At 52.9% G+C, this 18,585-nt stretch overlaps 1 protein-coding gene across 2 annotated transcripts; it reads left to right on the forward strand.

Moving 5' to 3' along the window:
* The first annotated feature begins 8,478 nt into the window (after positions 1-8,478).
* CA7 (carbonic anhydrase 7) lies at positions 8,479-17,590 on the forward strand. 2 transcript variants are annotated; one of them, XM_012742473.2, is made up of 7 exons: positions 8,479-8,591; positions 11,111-11,308; positions 14,027-14,145; positions 14,925-15,020; positions 15,126-15,188; positions 15,695-15,850; positions 16,726-17,590. In XM_012742473.2, the coding sequence occupies exons 1-7, from the start codon at positions 8,552-8,554 to the stop codon at positions 16,846-16,848; spliced, it is 795 nt and encodes a 264-aa protein (XP_012597927.1). In that variant the 5' UTR covers positions 8,479-8,551; the 3' UTR covers positions 16,849-17,590. The 2 variants fall into 2 exon arrangements, with proteins under 2 accessions (XP_012597927.1, XP_012597930.1); XM_012742476.3 differs by lacking the exon at positions 8,479-8,591 and adding an exon at positions 8,791-9,084 and having other exon boundaries at positions 16,726-17,589.
* The last annotated feature ends 995 nt before the right edge of the window (positions 17,591-18,585 follow it).

The raw sequence follows: 18,585 nt of genomic DNA on the forward strand, positions 1-18,585 counted from the left end.
CGCTGCACTGCGCACGCGTCAGTGGCGGGCCCGGGCGTGCGCGGCGCCGCGGGGTGCTGGGCTAGAGCCCGCCAACCTGTCTGCCCTGATTCCCCATCCCTGCTACCCTACGAGGTTGTCCCTCAGTCCGTGCAGTAACTGTGGGGGACTCGAGCTTGGGAATCAGGCAGACTTGGATTTTAACCACTTGTTGTGAGATGTGCCCTTGACCTCTCAAATCTTCACTTGCTCACCTGTGCAATGGGGATAAATGGGTCTCAGTCATAGGTGTCTTTTAGCCTTAAATGAGATCTTGACTACACGGGGCCAGACTCACACAAAATCTTGTATAAATAATAACTCATTAGGATGCTCATTATTTTTGACCCTTTCTTCCATCCTTTCATGAAAAGCCCACACTGAGGGCCTATTTTGGGCCGCAATGCTAGCTGCTCCCCAGCTCCGTTCCTGAAGACATCACAGTCTTGTGAGGAGAGGGGAACAGTAAACAAGCACTCTCCAGACAGTGTGACCTTCCTCGAGATAGAGGGAAGCAGGGTGCTGAGGAGGGCACGGAAGAACCTTACCCACTCCCCTTCTCCAGGAATGTTTCGTGTGTGGGGATGGAAGGGAGTTTTAAGCAGGACAAATAGCAGGTGCCATATCTAGGAGGCAGGGAAGTCATGGCAGGCCACAGGTGCTAGATGGTTCGGTCAGGTGAACGATAGGAAGTGGTCAGGGGAGACTGAAGAGCAGGGGTGGGGTTGTGAGGACTGTGAGCATAGAAGCAAGGAAGAATGTAAAGTCCTCCACTGCCTGAAAAGAGCCCCTGACCTGTGGGGATGCATGCCAAGGAAAGAAGTTACCCCATGAGGAAGAGGGATGGGGGGGATGGGGACCAGGTGACCAGCTGGGAGGGAGGTGAGGATTCCTTCCCCTGAATCACCCAGACCCTACAGGCACCTTCAGGTTAATGATTGAAATAAGGCGAAAATGAGCACAGATCACCACCTCCAATCCCATAGCATGGGGACAAGGGAGGGGGCACAGTTTGATGGTAATGATGCAGTAATGATGACTGCAATTCATTCCCTGGGCGCTGTCTCCAGGACCAGGGTGGGGGCACACCCTCCCATACCTTCCCAGCTCCCATGGAACATAACTAATGGGAAATAGAAGCATGATGCTTTCCCACCTCATCATGTGCTTATGCTGTCACATTTCATTCTCCAGTTGGACAGGTGAAATATAAGGGATAATAAAATACGCCCAGGGAATATAGGAAGGTCAAAAGGCAGCAGATGAGAGTTTGCTGCTTAGCCTATCATGTTCACAGCAGTCATGGACTGCGTGAAAGGAAACATTCCAAAATTTGGTGAGGGGCGGTGGGGGGAGTCATTTACTGCCTGTATGATTTTGAAAAGGTTTATGTTGGTGGTGTCTGTAAAAAGATAGCTCAGTAAAAAATAAAAATAAAATAAAATAAAAGATAGTTCAGTATATTAGTTTCCTAGGACTGCCATAATAAAAAACTACAGACTGAGTGGCTTAAAACAAGAGAAATTTATTGTCTTACAATTCTGGAAGCTGGAAGTCTGAAATCAAAGACTGTGCTCCTGCCGGGCGTGGTGGCTCACGCCTGTAATCCTAGTTCTCTGGGAGGCCGAGGCGGGCCGGATTGCTCGAGGTCAGGAGTTCGAAACCAGCCTGAGCAAGAGCGAGACCCCGTCTCTACTATAAATAGAAAGAAATTAATTGGCTAACTAATATATATATATATATATATATATATATATATATATATATATATATATATATATAAAATTAGCCGGGCATGGTGGCGCATGCCTGTAGTCCCAGCTACTTGGGAGGCTGAGGCAGAAGGATTGCTTGAGCCCAGGAGTTTGAGGTTGCTGTGAGCTAGGCTGACGCCATGGCACTCACTCTAGCCTAGGCAACAAAGCGAGACTCTGTCTCAAAAAAAAAAAAAAAAAAAAAAAGACTGTGCTCCTGAAACCAGTAGGGGAGAATCCTCCCTTACTTCTTCCTAGCTTGTAGAAGGCAATCAGCTATAGCACTTTGATCTCTGCCTCCATTGTCACATGGCATTCTCCATTTATGTCTCTGTCTGTGTCTCTTCTCTCAAGAACATGAGCCTCGTTGGATCAAAGCTCACCCTAATGATCTCATCTTGACTTGATTATACCTGAAAAAGCCCTACTTTCAAATATGATCACATTCACAGGGACTAGGGGGTTAGGACTTCAATAACTTCTAGGCGGGATATATTTCAACCCATAAAGGCATGTTAAGGTTCCTGTGCTGGAGCAGTGCAAGCTGATCACACACAAGCCCTGCCATCAAGGAACTCAGGGCCTCTGATGAGTTTTTCCTGTTGTGGAAGACGCAAAGACCAAATGTATCAGACTAGGAAGCCACGGCCTAATTGATTTAGGCCATTGGTTTTCAAAATGTGGTCCTGGACTAACAATATCACCATCACTTGAAACCTTATTAGAAATGCAAATTATTGGAACCTATCCCAGACTTACTGAATTGGAAACTCTGGAGTGAGGTCCAGGAAACTGTTTTAACAAGCCCTCCAGGTGATTCTGATGCATGCTCAGGTTTGAGAACCACTGACCTAGGTCAACCTCCCACCGAATAAGTGGGAAAACTGGGCCCCCTAACCACATCCTACCCTGGTTTACTGAGCACTTATTATATGCCAGGCAGGCCCTTGATGTGCATCACCTCTTGTGCTCACAACCACCCAATGCAATAGATACTGCTGCTAACCCTATTTTACAGAGAGCAGAGGCTTGGAGAGGAGAGTGAAGTACCCAAAATTAAGAGGTGGTACAGGGATTAGAAACAAATACCCAAACAGATCTGGCCAGACCCCAGCTAAGGTCTGTTATTTTATCCATCCTGGTTGGTCTCAGCCAGAGCAGACTGGATTTTGGGGCTCCCAGGAAGTTGGGGCTAGCTCTACCCCAACAGAGATTATAATCTGTGGGAGACCAGCCAAGAAGAATGAGTCACAACCCAGGACACCCTCCCAGGCCTTGGCCTCTAGCCTTCCCTGTTTGACCTTGTCCACCCCATCCATCCTGACTCTTTGTTCATTAGCTAATCTCTTGCCTCTCTCCCCAACCCCACAAACTCCCTGAGGCAGCCGTGGGTCTATAATGCTCACAGTTGAATCACCCATGCCTGGCCCAGCACTTGACATCTAATAAGTCTTCAATAAAGTTTATTCAATAAAAGAATACATTTCTGAAACTATTTCCACCATACTTTCTACATTTTAAAATATGTCAGTGGTGATGTACATATCATCAGATTTGGTAACTCTACTTCTAGCAATTTACTCCAGGGAAATGATCAGACACACATAATGATGTATAAATAAGGACGTTCACTGTAGTGCTATTTACAATAGTGAAAATAACACATACACCAGAGCAGTGTATGAATATTAAGTGTCAAATTCTCCAAGGAAATGTTTACCACAAGGCATTAGAAGAAAAAACTGGTCACAAAACTATACTATGATCCTGATAATTTTTAAAGTACTACTCATACAGGTTGAGTATCCTCAATCCAAAAATCCAAAATCCAAAATGCTCCAAAATCTGAAACTTTCTGGGCACTGACATGACACCACACAGACAGCTGAGACAGTGACACATTTGCTTTCTGATTGTTCAAGGTACACAAACTTTGTTTCATGCACAAAAGTATTTAAAATATATAAAATTACCTTCAGGCTACATGTATAAGGTGTATATGAAACATCAATGAATTTCATGTTTAGATTTGGGTCCCAGCCCCAAGATATCTCATTATGTATAAGCAAATATTCCAAAATCTGAAAAAAAATCTAACATCCAAAACACTTCTGGTCCCAAAAATTTCAGATATGGGATTCTCAACTTGTATCAGATAAGCCTGGCAGGACAGTCACTCAAATGTTAACAGTGGTGATCTGATCCTTCAGTAGTGACATGGCCAGTAATTTTAATTTTCTTCTATATGCTTTTTTGATTCTTCCAAATCTTCTGCAATGAATAGGTGTCACTACAATAATAGGAAAAGGAATGGTTGAAGTTTTAAATGTACCCAAGAAGCTAAGAACAAGGGGAAAAAGCAGAGGTCCTGGGGTCTGAGGCAGGTATCCTTGGAACCAGGAATCTTATAGACATCCCCTCATCTGACCATCCTACTAGCCTGCTACACTGTCAATTCCCATCTTATAGATGGAAAAAAGCCAACTCAGACTCAGAGAGGTGAAGCAACTTGTGTGACTGAGGTCACACAATCAGTGATGCTGGGAGCCAAGCCCAGGTCTTTCTGGATCCACAGCCCAGATTCATTCCATCCCACTGCATATACACATGCACGCACAGACTTGGAATGGAAATCTTTTTAAAAATACAAAGAACAGGCCGGGCGCGGTGGCTCACGCCTGTAATCCTAGCACTCTGGGAGGCCCAGGCAGGCGGATTGCTCGAGGTCAGGAGTTCGAAACCAGCCTGAGCAAGAGCGAGACCCCGTCTCTACTATAAATAGAAAGAAATTAATTGACCAACTAATATATATAGAAAAAATGAGCCGGGCATGGTGGTGTATGCCTGTAGTCCCAGCTACTTGGGAGGCTGGCCCAGGAGTTTGAGGTTGCTGTGAGCTAGGCTGACTCCACGGCACTCACTCTAGCCTAGGCAACAAAGCGAGACTCTGTCTCCAAAAAAATAAAATAATAAAATAAAATAAAAAATAAAAAAATACAAAGAACAGGGCCTCTACACTGGCCAACTGGCCCTGTACATAACATATAGTGAGAAGGAGGCATGATTCAGCCTGTTGGTGCATCATTGGACGTCTGTGGTTTCAAAGCATGCACACAGGGGTCCCCATGAGGTGGGCAGGGCAGGAACAATCTCTGCATCACCTTGCTGTAGAGCAAACCACACTGTCTCACCAAGAAGGGAAGTGAAGGCTGGCCAAGGTTGTTGGATGAATGCGGCAAGTGTGGCTTGGCAAGGTGCTCACACCCTCCTCCCCCAGCTTGCCACACTCTTCCTTAGAGTCCCCAGAGTCCCCATTCTCCCTTGGCCCAGAAGTAGTGAAAACCAGGAGCCAGTGACGCCAGTGAGTCCAAAGAGGATACTCTCAAGCAGAGAAATCAATTCAGCCTGAAAGACAGCATGTAATTGAGACTGGAGGCGCCTGAGTGGGGGCACAGGCTCCCCCAAGTTGACCTGAGTGGGCTGCTAGGGCAACTGGGGCTTCACCTGAGCAGGGCAAACTCCACTGGCCCCTCGTCTTGCTTGAGCTCCCAGTTCCTAGAGAAAATAGCCTGAAGACAGCTTAATGGAAGGAAAGAAGTGGATCACCTTTTATTTGGTTGTTAAAGCAATATACATACTTCAATTCTTTCAAAAGGTACAAAGGAGTAGCAGTAAAGAGTGTCCTTTCCACTCCTATTCCACATCCTCACCCACCCTTCCTGTCTGGTCTCCATCTCCTGTTTGTCTCCAGAGAAGGCAAACACTGCCTAGCTTCTTTTAAGTCCTTCCAGAGAGGACTTGCATATGCAAATGAGAATCAAATTAAAAATCCACTTCCTTCCCTTCCTGTAATTGCAGACTATGTTGAACAATAGACCCAGTAGTCCCAGGCTTTCATCCTTACTCAGTCACTCACTGTGCAGCTTGGAGCCCATCAGTCAACCTCTCTGGGCCTTGCTTTTCTCATCTGTAAAATAGGGTAAATCCCCCTCCCCAGGGTTGCTGTGTGGATGAATCTAGATGCAAACCTATATGAAGAATTCTAATGTTATTTTTTAAGTACTATAAATAAATACAGAAAAAATGTGAGTTGCTGTGAGGAGGAGGTGGGTCGATGGGGGTCAAGCCATCCTCAGATCCCTAAGGGGGTTGCAGGTCCCCCAGGAGAAGGGTGGCTGGCTCTTCTGGGAGACAGACAGAGGCTACGGGCCTCACCCAGAGGCATGCCTTCGTCTTCTTGATCTGTAGATGGCATTTCTGACTTAGGGACCTGGGACCTTGGCTTCTCTGTCACATGCTGATCTTGGGGGCTACCCCCTGCATCTCTGTCATGAGTCTCCTGTCCCCATCCTAAGGTTAAATTTATATTAAGGGCCCCTTACCAATCCTGGGTGAGGGAGCATCTTTGCAAGACTGGGCTGTCAGACATTGGCCCAGCCAACGAGTTGTCAATTAATCTCTCCAACTTTATCTGGGGTTCAGGGATGAATCTGGATACAAACTATATGAAGAATTCTAATGTTATTTTTTAAGTACTATAAATAAATACAGAAAAGATGTGAGTTGCTGTGAGGAGGAAGTGGGTCGATGGGGGTCAAGTCATCCTCAGATTCCTAAGGGGGTTGCAGGTCCCCCAGGAGAAGGGTGGCTGGCTCTTCTGGGAGACAGACAGAGGCTTCCGGCCTCACCCAGAGGCATGCCTTCGTCTTCTTGATCTGTAGATGGCATTTCTGACTTAGGGACCTGGGACCTTGGCTTCTCTGTCACATGCTCTCTCCCAGAAGAGCCAGCTACCCTTCTCCTGGGAGAGCTGTAACCCCCTTAGGGATCTGAGGATGGCTTGACCCCCATTGATCCACCTCCTCCTCACAGCAACTCACATCTTTTCTGTATTTATTCATAGTACTTAAAAAATAACATTAGAATTCTTCATATAGTTTTGCATCCATATTCCTCCACACAGCAACCCTGGGGAGGGGGGTTTACCCCATTTTACAGATGAGAAAAGCAAGGCCCAGAGGGAAAGGGAGAGGGAAACTGAGACAGACACAGAGAGGTAGGAGAGCCAGGCAGTAGATGGGATGACAGATTCCTTCACAAGGTCAGCCACTAGTGAGGCCTGAAATAGTGCCCTCTGGTCATGGTCTAACATATTAACTGCCATGTGAGTTGTATTTAACTCACGCCAGTTTTGAGCCTGGGGATCATGAAGCATATGTAACTCACACATCTTTTCACCTTGGGAGCCACCTGAACTATTTTTCAAGTTGTATATAACTCACACACAGAAAACAATAAAAAACAATAAATTTTTCATTAAATTAGGAAGGATCATTTTGTTTTCTAAGTTTTCATCCTATGTTCATAGTAAAACACCGTGGCCCCATGGAAATAAAAATTTTTTTTTTCTAGTGCGGCAGTCAATGCACCGAACAAGAAGACATTCTACAAATGATTCTTAATTCCTGTTGGGTACAGGGCCCTGGGTGGGATCATTTGTCTGTCTTTCCATCCACCCATCTGTTTGTCTTTCCAAAACTGCCTGCTGAGGCCTAGCCAGAGACAAGCCCTATCCTTGGCACAAGGCCACATCCTAAGATGAATCAGATTGGGCCGGCTGGAGCCACTGTGGGTGGAAGACCAGGTGGAGGGCACAGCAAGGACCAGGGCTTGGGGGTGGGAAAATGCTGGGCCACGGCAGGCGATGAGGTTGAGCACAGGGTGGAGGCCTGAGCTCCCAGCAGGTGGACTGAAGGTCACGGGGAGGCAGGGAGAGGAGGGACAAACAACACGCTGTGGAAGGATGGGCAAAGAGTCAGTGAAGGAGGAAGCAGCAGAGAAAATAAGAGGGAGGGTGGGAGGCAGGGCCTCAGACTTGGTTCATGGGGAAGACAGCTGGTGTCTGTGGGTCTGTCTGTCCCATGCCCATTGGTTAATGGCACTCCTCCCCATGCCCTCTTTGGGACTCTGGCCAAGGGTTTGGATTGCCAGCGCTATCCTCCCATCTACCTTGGAGCTCCCAAATCCCCACACCAACAGGTCCCTTGTCCCCAGCACCAAGGAAAAATGGTCAAGACCATGGTGTCTGGAGTGAGACAAACTGGCTAGATGACCTTGGGGAAGTCACTTCACCTCTCTGGGCTGCATTGCCCTACTCTATCAATAGGGCTGCTGGAAGCACTCAACGTGGTAGGGTAGCCGAGAGGGTTAGAGCACAGGAAGGATCCAAAGCTCGCCCCAGCACCTGTGACAGCATCTGGCAAAAGGAGGAAGCTCCAGTTCTGGACACTTGATAGTCAGTGCTGTTTGCAGTTTCAAGGAGACTTTCCAACCCAACTGAGAGCCCAGAGCCCAGATCCCCGGTGATGGCACTTACAGGTCAGGGACAAGCCTGGGGAGGGGAAGCAAGGTGGGGAAACAGTGCAGCCCTCAGCATGGGCGGCCTCTCCTGTCTAAGTCCGTACACGTGCTGGGGGGAAAGGAGGGAGACTCCTCTGGCCAGGGTGGAGGTGGGGGGTGGGAGGTGGGGGCAGAGGTCTACCTCCTCCTGCCCCCCATCTCTACTGGGGGCGCAACGGGCCTGCGGGCGGGCGAGGGCGGGACAGGGCCGGCCTCTCTGGCCCTGCTAGGGGGTGGGGGGCGGGTTCCCCAGGAACTGCTCCTCCCGCCTGCCGCTGCTTTAAGAGGCTGCTCCGCGGCAGCAAGCGGGGCCGGTGCCACAGCCGGAACAAGCAGACCGAGCCTAGCGGGCAGGTGCACGGCTGCGGGACGGCAGCGGCATGACCGGCCACCACGGCTGGGGCTATGGCCAGGACGACGGTAGGCGCAGACCCCGGACCCAACTGGACTCGCCCTGACTCTCCCGCCAGCCGGTTTCCCCCACCCGCAAGCCCCCACCCGCCAGGCTGGACCAAGACTCCTCTCCCGTGCAGCCCCCAAAACCCGACCCAAGCCCTTGTGCCCCCGCGCCGGGCGCAAAGTCCACCCAGCGCCCCGGCTATCCCCGCCGCCTGCGAGCGACCGGGCAGCTGAGCGCGTCCTGCCGCCTCCTCCGCGCAGCCCCGGACTGCCCTGCCCGCTGGGCCCCAGGCCCCGACACTCAGGCACTCTGCCCGGGCGTGCGCGGCGCGTGGAGGTGGCCCAGGGCAGCGGGGGGTTGGTCGCGCTGGAGCGCTGTGCGCGGGTGTCTGTGCGGGGAGCGCGCACGGCGTGTGTGCGGGGACCTGGGGGAGCTGGGCTCCGCGTGGGCAAGGGCGCAGTGTCCCCGGGAGAGAGTTTCCCCGCTGAAGTGTTCGAGCTGCCTTGTTGGCCGGTACGTGAGGGAGTGGGGTACCGGGGGGCGCACGCGTGTATCCGGTTGTCTACACTGAGCAGGGTGTTTGAGCACGTCTGGGTGTGAGGAGTGGGAGCTCCTGGCCCACACTGTCCTCCTGTTCTGACCAGGAAGATTGCTCCTACATCCTGCCTCAGTTTCCGTAGGATGCAGAGGAAGGGGGAAGAGGCAGAAGGTGAGAGAGAGCCAGGCGGCTTGAGTGTGGGTCTGGGGCAGGTCAGCTCCCTTTTGGGCCATTTCTTACCAAGCAGGGGTGGGGGTGTGGGGTGAGAGCTTCCTTAGTCCCCCGAGATGAACTATGAAGACCATGGATCCCGGCTGGCAGGAGGGAAACAGCGCAGGCAGGTGGGGGTGGGGAGGAGAGGAAGTGCTGGTGGGAAGAAAACCCCCCAGCCCCACTTCTCTGGTGAGAGATAGTCTCTTTGTGAGGCTGGGGCGGTCCTGGACTGGTCTGGGGAGATAGAAAGTTGCAATGGACCAGAGGGAGGTGTGTGGAGTCTCTGGACTCCTCTGGGACCCCAAGGACACAGGAGCATATTTTGGAAGGGAAACCCCAGATCTGCGCATGCAAGAGCTGGAAACATTCAGAAAAAGGCAACAGAGCCCAGCAGAAATGGAGAAAGAGGCAGAGAAGGGGCAGGTTGGGAGAACCCGTGGGAGATTGTCTTCCCCTCGGTGCCCACTCTTGGGTGCTTCCCCCAGAGTCAGAGTCCTCTGACGCCAGCCTTTCTCGCTAGTCCTGCCCACCAGCCCTGAGCATCCAGTGTCCCGTGGGGCCTGCCCTGCCCCTCACCCAGCGGGACCGGGGCTTCCAGTCCAGAGGCAACGAGGCAGGGAAGGACAGAGGACAGAGGTGCCGACACGCGGCAGTGCTCGCAGGGCTTCAAAAATAACCCAGCGGGGCCGGGCCACAATTCTGAGTCATCCATTGGGGACACAGCTCTGTCGGCACCTGCTGCTGTTTTCTCAGGAAAACTTAAGAAGCCAAAAAGGGGGAGAAGCACCAGCCGGCAGTAGCTCTAAAAATAGGCTGCATCTCAGGATGTTCCCCGGGGAGATGCTGAGCCTCTCGGCTGCAGATGGAGCCTCTGGGAGGCAGGTGGTGGGTGCCCGTGGGTGTGCATGCAGGTGTGTGTGTGTGTGTGTGTGTGTGTGTGCATGGGCATGGGTTTTGCCGTGGTCCCTTCGTGCAAACTTGGGTTTCCAATAGGGGGTGTTTGCGTGTGAGGGTACATATGTGTATGCTAGATGTAGTCTGTAGCACTGTGCCTGTGTTTGTACACATGCGTGTTCTGGGCCTGGCTGCTCTGGAACTAGTAAGCCCAGGTCATTGTGCACGTGTGTGTGCACATATGAGGATCTCTACAGGCCTGTAGGCACATGCGTGGGGAGGGCAGCTGGGGCACTACATGCACATGCTGTGTATTTACACTAGCGAGTGTGTGTGCCCACATGAGTACGTGGCCCTTGGTTCCCTCATCTGTGAAATGGGGATCATGCTGGATTCTACTTTACAAGGTAGTTGTGAGGGGCAAGTATGTGTCACAGAGCTAAAGCTAGGCTGGTGTGAGTTTCTGCTATTATTGTCACAAACACTAATACTAAATGGCCTAAAGTGCAAGAAGAGGCGAGATGCTCGATGGAGTCAGGTCAGAGACTTCAAACACCTAGCAGCCTCCCTGAGCTAGTGTTGAGAGTTGGGGGTTTAGGGGGACTCACTGCTCAGAACTGCCCCTGAGCCCATTATGTTCCCTTCCACGCATGACCTCTCTGAGCCTCCCATCAGCACTGGGAAATGAGTTTTAGTGAGGCCATTTCACAGACAAGAAAATGGAGGCTGAGAGGGGAAGTGTCAGAGCAGGGATTGGAACTCCAGGCTGTGCAGCTCCAAAGCAGGGGCTTAGCTCTGAAAGGATGCCAAGGAGACCATCTCCCCTGGGTGTCCTCAGCCTGCAGCCCAGAGATCCTGGCTGGCCTGAGTCCTTGCCCCCCTCCCCACCTGCAGGCCCCTCGAATTGGCACAAGCTGTATCCCATTGCCCAGGGAGACCGCCAATCACCTATCAATATCATATCCAGCCAGGCTGTGTACTCGCCCAGCCTGCAGCCACTGGAGATTTCCTACGAGGCCTGCATGTCCCTCAGCATCACCAACAATGGCCACTCTGTCCAGGTAGACTTCAATGACTGCGATGACCGAACCGGTAAGTGGCCCCTGCCAAAGCCCGGTGCCTGAGCCCCCTGGGATCCTAACCCTGTGTCAGGCAGGTTCACGAGGGGCAGCATGCTGTGGGCGGTAAGGAAGGCTCCACCTCTCACCAGCTCTAAAGCCTTGGGCTGAGCCTCAGTCTCCTTATGCAAAAAATGGGAGCAATAAGACCTACTCTCTAGAGTCACAGAGAGGAAATATGAAAAAAAGAAGTGACGTATGGAGTTCTGGCATACAGCAGATGTTCAAGAAATGCCAATTCCCTTCCTTCCCTTCCATTTAGTGTTTCAGATCAGGTTTGTTTTCACTCCCTGCCCCATCACTGACCTGTTTTGTGGCCTAAAGCCAAACCCTCCTCCCTGTGTGACCTGGCCACGCCCAGCAGAGAGAGAGAAGGGAGCTAAAATTTCTTTGTGCCAGCCCCCTTGCTAAAGTCTCAGGTAGCTCATTTATTCCTCTTAAGAACTCACCTCTCAGATGGGCCAGTAGAGTCTTGTGAGCTGGAGATTGCCGGAACAAGCCTGATCCAGCTCCAAAGGTCTCTCTCTCCAATTTACCCTTCACCCCAAGGTCCAACCATCTTGTGCCAGAAAGAAGCCACTAGGAACTCGTGAAAGCTCCTTCTAAGACCTCTTTGCCCTGGGATTAGAGTCCAGGTTCTTTCACAATAAATGCCTAGGCAGAGGCCTCAGGAGTGCTGTTCAGGGAAGTGATTTTTGTCCTTATGACCAGGCCTGCATAGGGGAGGAAGGGGGAGGGTAGTGGTAGAGTGGGGTGAGGAGGGAACCTACTAGTTTCTCGTATAAGAAAGTGACTGGTTCTTTGCCCTTCTCTCTCCCTTCCCCGCAAATATAATGAAAGCACTCAAGGGAACTTAATTTCAAATAGAAAATCAAAAGGTACAGATGAAGGAAGCCAGACCTTTCACCAGGAGAGTGATCCTAGTTGCTTAGTCCTGAGTTCCCTGGTAGGCTAGGAAAAAAGAGAAAGAGGATCAGTTATAGTTCTTCCTGCAGAAGGGAGGGAGTCTAATAGATCCTCAGGAGAGAAAAAAAGTATTTCCTGATACCGAAGTCTAAGAAAGTCACCCAGAGCTATGCGCAGGGGATATGGGGCTCTAGACGACCCTTGATGACTGTTTATAAAGAAGCTGTTTATATATGTCCTTTCTAATAGCCTACAGAGGGCAATGAGGGCTCAACTCAGATATTAGTAGCTCAGTGAAGGCCACTGGGGTGGGAGAAGGCCCAAGGGGTCATGCCTTTGGATCACTGGGCTGGGGTCTCACGTTCAGGCCTGGCTGGCACTCCCTCCCCTGTCCCCTGCCAGGATTCCCAGGCCTGAGGGTGCAGGGAGCCAGTGGAAAGAGGAGTGAGATGGTTGGGGCTCTGCCACTCACCCACCATGGGTTGCTCTGGAGGTCAGATGGGTTGATGCCAGCAGAGTCCCAAACACACGGCGAGCACACAGTGGATGGCAGCACACCCTGTGGTCCGAATGGAGGGAAGAGGCTGAGGGAGGCGGGCTCAAAGAGTTAGGGAGGGAGTACCCTCGGGAGACCACACTGTGTGGTCCCTGGTGGGGCATACTCAGAGGGTGGACCCCACACAGACTTATCTCATCCACTCCTGCCTCCAGGGGATGGGACAGCCCAACTGGGGCCCTGCCCACAGCCACCACCCCCGGATTCCCTTTTTTGGCCCCCTAGCATTGCCCGGGAGACAGGCCCTGCTTCTCAGATAAGGCAGGACAGCAAGGAGGGGCTTCTGAACTATCCTGTCCTCCTCCTCCTCAAAGGGCCGCAGGGGCAAGGCCCTGGCCTGGTCACCCGTCATGGAGGGGCCTAGTGGAACTCTGAGCCTGGGGCCGTCACCTGATCCAGGGGCTCACATTCAGGCCTGTGTGGGACTCCCTTCACTGCCAGATCCCTTTCAGCTGGAAATTCTATCAGTCTCGGGAGGCCTTGTGCGTGGCCCCAGCTCACTGGGTATCAAGGTGAGAAAGTCACAAAACCAGCACAAATGGGGCCCTCCAAAGAGGCTATTTGTGGGGGAGATGGCACTGGAGGTCTCTGGGCCTGGCAGGGAAGGTGGGGATCCTCAGGAGCTGGCCTCCTCCTCTGGGGAAACATCAAGTTTAGAGGAGGTTTAAGTTTCTAGGGAGGCCTGGTGATTAGGGGCTTGGGCTCCAGAAATAGGAGATATGGGTTTATACCCTAGCTCAGTGCCTTCCTGTGTGACCTTGGGCAAATGCCTTGCCCTCTCTGTACCTCAGCTTCCTCTTTTATAAAATATAGATAGTAATAGGTTCTGCCCCTCATGGGCTATTATGAGGACTAAACAAAATAATCCTTCTGACCCAGCTCAGGTCAGGCAGGGTTCCAGATATGGGAAGCCTAATTGTTGGCAGTAACAGGGGCCAGGGAGGTAGGGTTCCAGCCTCATGGGAGGTCAGGCAGGAGTGAGGAAGACGCCCAGATGGAGAGCTGTACGCTGTCAGTCCCAGATCTCTCTGCCACCTGCAGGCTGCCCTGGCCCAGCTCAAGGGCCAGGGGGGCTGGTGGGGACCAATCCAAGCTCAGTCAGCCCAGTGAATTTTCCAAATCAAAAATGTATCCCCTTCCTGGACTGCTGCCCTGGTCCTGGCACTGCCACCCACTGGGCTGTGTGACCCCTCTCCTACCGATTGCCACACGTCCCACTTCTACCCACAGTGGTGACTGGGGGCCCCCTGGAAGGGCCCTACCGCCTCAAGCAGTTCCACTTCCACTGGGGCAAGAAGCACGACGCAGGCTCCGAGCACACGGTGGACGGCAAGTCCTTCCCCAGTGAGGTAAGGGCCCTCCTCCACCTGGATCCGATGCCACTTGGGGAAGGAGTGTGCGGCTGGGTAGTCACGGGCTGGGGTGCCCAGGTGTGGCTCTGGAGAAGGTGAGGAGGAGCACCCAGGGCCTCTGGGAGAGACCCCTTCCACCCACCCCCAGCACAGGGGCTTCCACTTGAACCCTGCCCACTGCTGTCCCGGTCTGTGCATCCAGAAGTTTTCAAAGGGCCAATCCAGTCCCACCACACCCTTGCTGACAACCATTCAAGGTTGACTTTGGCATTCAAGGCCCTGCATGAACTACCCTTGCCTGGCGTCATCGTCTACCCAACCTCTTCCCACACTGAACTGCATGGGATGAATCCCCTGTCCGTACCTCCAAGCCTTGGCCTATGCTGTTTTCTCTGCCTGGAATGCCTTTCCCCAAAGCGGCCATCTGATAACCCCCTACTTATTCCCGCCTTAACTGTAGGCACCGCCTCCTTAGGGGGGTGTCACACTGGATGGCCATTCTCTACCGCACAGCTAGTTCACTGGAAGGCAGGGCCTGTGCTAGATTCTTCTTTGAGTCCCCTGAGGCTCAGGAGAAGGTTGGGCCCAGAATGGGGCAGGTGCTACTGTGGCCTTCTGGGGCTTTCCTGGGCCCCCTAGCACACCAAACCTGGGAGGTTTCACAGTCTCCCCCTCCTGCAAAGAGCTCAGAGGTCTGGTGGGAATGAGGGAAGCCTGGATCAGAGGTCCATGGCCCTTTGGAGGCGCTAAGCACCGGCCTGCTGTTGTCCCTGCAGCTGCACCTGGTTCACTGGAATGCCAAGAAGTACAGCACCTTCGGGGAGGCGGCCTCAGCGCCTGATGGCCTGGCTGTGGTTGGCATCTTTTTGGAGGTGAGTGGTGGTTCCCCTGGGGCCGGGAGGGGCGTGGGAGGTCTGGTCTGCCCCTGGTTCTGGAACACAGCGGGTTCTGGGCTCACACCCCCCTCTCCCTGACAGACAGGGGACGAGCACCCCAGCATGAACCGTCTGACGGACGCGCTCTACATGGTTCGGTTTAAGGTGAGTCCCGGGGTCCGTTGCTCCAGGCCAGAGCAGCCTAGTGGGGTGGGAGGAAGAGGCTGGATCAGTGAACGGGCCCATTCTCTCCCTCATTCTGGCAGCAAACCCTCGCTAAGCCGAGGCGGGTGGTGGTGGCCAGCACCCATAGGGCCCTGCGCTTGACTCTTCATCAGGATCATGCGACCCGGGTGGGTATAGGGTTGAGAAGATGCTTGTCACATGAATAGTGGTCTGACAAGCAGCACCACTGAGGGCAGCCAAAGGCAAGGGAGGGCATGTGGTGGCTAAAGAGCTCCGGGAACCACAGTTTTTACATCCGAGCAAACGGATGGAGAGGGCCGGGCTAGGCTGGGAGACGGCATCTTGGATCACAGACATTTGCCCACGATTTGCATCAATGGACCACGGAGAAACCTAAATCCTGCAGATAGAAATGGTTGGGGAAGCTGCAGGTCTGGTCCGGGTGGGAGGGATGCTGATTCCTGGGCTCCACTACCCTGCTCCAGGGCACCAAGGCCCAGTTCAGCTGCTTCAACCCCAAGTGCCTCCTGCCTGCCAGCCGGCACTACTGGACCTACCCGGGCTCCCTGACGACTCCCCCCCTCAGTGAGAGTGTCACCTGGATCGTGCTCCGGGAGCCCATCCGCGTCTCTGAGAGGCAGGTGAGTCCTCCCAGAGCACTGGATGGAGGCGTGTGGCACTCAGGGCCCACCCCAGGCAGGGTGACTCTCCCAGTCAGCAACCCACAGCCTGTGGTCCACCATCAAGGCTCCCTCCTATCTTTTGCTAATAAACTTTTATTTATTTATTTATTTATTTATTTATTTTTGAGACAGAGTCTCACTTTGTTGCCCAGGCTAGAGTGAGTACTGTGGCGTCAGCCTAGCTCACAGCAACTTCAAACTCCTAGGCTCTAGCAATCCTGCTGCCTCAGCCTCCCAAGTAGCTGGGACTACAGGCATGTGCCACCATGCCCGGCTAATTTTTTCTGTATATATTAGTTGGCCAATTAATTTCTTTCTATTTATAGTAGAGACGGGGGTCTTGCTCTTGCTCAGGCTGGTCTCGAACTCCTGACCTCGAGCAATCCGCCTGCCTCGGCCTCCCAGAGTGCTAGGATTACAGGCGTGAGCCACCGCACCTGGCCGCTAATAAACTTTTAGATTCTTGGTTGAGAGTTAGCTTGACTGTTAATCATCAGGACCCAGACACAGGCTGGAAGAGGAGATCCCTGGATCTTGGGACGACCCCTACTCTGTTGGAATCTGAATGCTACTTTTGCTACGTCTTACCTAGGTAGGCTTGGAACTAGAAGTGGGTGGAGCAGGGTCCAGGCTCAGAGGCCCTTAGTGAGTAAGTAACCAAGGTTTGGGGTCCCTAAGAGGTAAATGAGTAGGGGAGATTAGGGAGAAGCCCTAGGGGCAGGAGGAGAAAGGAGTACAGCTGGCGGGGTAAGCTATGCCAGATGATGCGTCTGGGGGCATAGAGGACCACGGCACTCCCATCCTGCCCTGAATACCCATTCTGCTTTCTCAAGATGGAGAAGTTCCGGAGCCTGCTTATCACCTCGGAGGACGATGAGAGGATCCACATGGTGAACAACTTCCGGCCGCCACAGCCACTGAAGGGCCGCGTGGTCAAGGCCTCCTTCCGGGCCTGAGCTGCCCACCTGCCCAGCTGGTCACTAGGGCACCATCTTCCCAAGGGCTTCCACGTCAGCAGACACCAAACCATCTGAGGCTCCCTGCCTGGGGGGTGCTGTGGGCCCCTCTTCAGCCAGCCTGCTCCTTGGCTACCCTGGAGGCTTCCTGAGGGGACCCTAGAGTCTGGGGCACCCTTCAGCTGCCCAGGGGACAGGAAGGACAGGAGCTGAGCAGGGTCCAAGCCTGGGGCTGCCTGTGCTCTCCAAGACCCAAAGGCCCCTGGGAACCTCCTCTTGTCTTCCCCACTGGCAGTAGCAGCAGCCCCACCCTGAGCTCACACTGTGATGGATGAGACCGAGCTCCCTGGGGCAGGCAGCTGGCACTGCCAGAAAGACTCAAGCAATAATTAGAGGTGGGCAGAGCTGCCCTCTCGGCATTACCTCTTCTGCAGCCTCTGCCATGCGCACACCTCACTGCCAGGCCATTAAAATCAGCACCCAGCCTGCTGGAGGTGGCATGGCCTTCTCCCTCCAGCCACCTGCTGCCACGGGCAGGCCCTGGCTACAGCTTATGTAGTATCTCCCCTTGTCCCTACCCAGCCACCAAAGCCATCTACATAACAATCCATCCATGTTTAATTAATAAATTCATGTATCCATGCAACAAATACCGATCGAGTGTCTGTGCTGTGTGGAGGACTGTTCTAGGCTTCGGGGAGCAACAGTGCTGAGTCAAGCATAGTATGTTGGGAGGAATGTGGGTACTGAGCAGGTAAGAGTTATAAAAGGACAGGGCAGGGGATATGGGAGCAGAGGACAGGGGTAGCCTATCTCGTTTGGTGAAAAAATGAAATTCCAGCTAGTATTCCAAAGCAGAGAGAGGAGAACAGCCTGTGTGAGGCAGAGGGAAGGGCAGGTGTGCAGGTTCAGAGGTGAGGGGGAGCCTGTTTAGGTTGCGGGGCTCAAAAGGATCAGTGGGGCTAGAGCCCTAGCGGAGGGTCTGGGACTCTGTCCCCAGGCTAATGGGGACTCATGGTTTGTCATAGAGGAGGGGCAGGGCCAGGCATGCAAATGGAGAAGATCCCTGTGGAGTATGGATGGGCAGGCAGGAGTGGCAGCAGAAAGTGGTGGCCAGTGTCCAGCAGGAGGGGACATGGGGGGGAGAGGGCTGCATGAGAGAGATTTACGAGGTGGAGCCCAAAAGACAGCATTTGGCTGTCTGTGAGAGAGAGAGGAGGCCAGGGGATGTCCCTGGGTAAAGAGTGGGGCCTCCACATAGACTGGGAACCCTGGGGAGGAGGTGACATGTGTTGGACCCACAGTATTTATGGGACCCTGGAAAGAAAATTTAAGGAGGTGCCAATCTTCAGGTCCCGTCCCTGCACATGCATGAGCCCAGGAGTAAGTGCCTCCTTAAATCTGCACCCTAAGAACTTGTCTTGCTTCATCCTAGTCTCAGCCCAAATCCATGGAGCTCCCAAAGGCAAGTTCACAGTTGGGTTTAGACTGTGATCAAGGTAAGACACGGGCAGGTGCAGGCAGCAGACAATGAGGGGACTGAGGAGTGGGGGGACGTGAGAAACTGGGACCTCAAATGTACAAATGGTTGTGAGAGGATAGAAAAGGACAGAGATGTCTCAACACCCTTGGGAAGGAGGCCGAGCTACAGGGCCAGGTGGGGTTGGTGGTATGTGTCCCCTGCTCACTTTGGCCTCAGCCTCTGTCATGGTCGCTCTAACAGAAGGGCACCCCTAG

The sequence above is a fragment of the Microcebus murinus genome, chromosome 20 (assembly GCF_040939455.1).
Source record: "Microcebus murinus isolate Inina chromosome 20, M.murinus_Inina_mat1.0, whole genome shotgun sequence".
Taxonomy (NCBI): Eukaryota; Metazoa; Chordata; class Mammalia; order Primates; family Cheirogaleidae; genus Microcebus; species Microcebus murinus.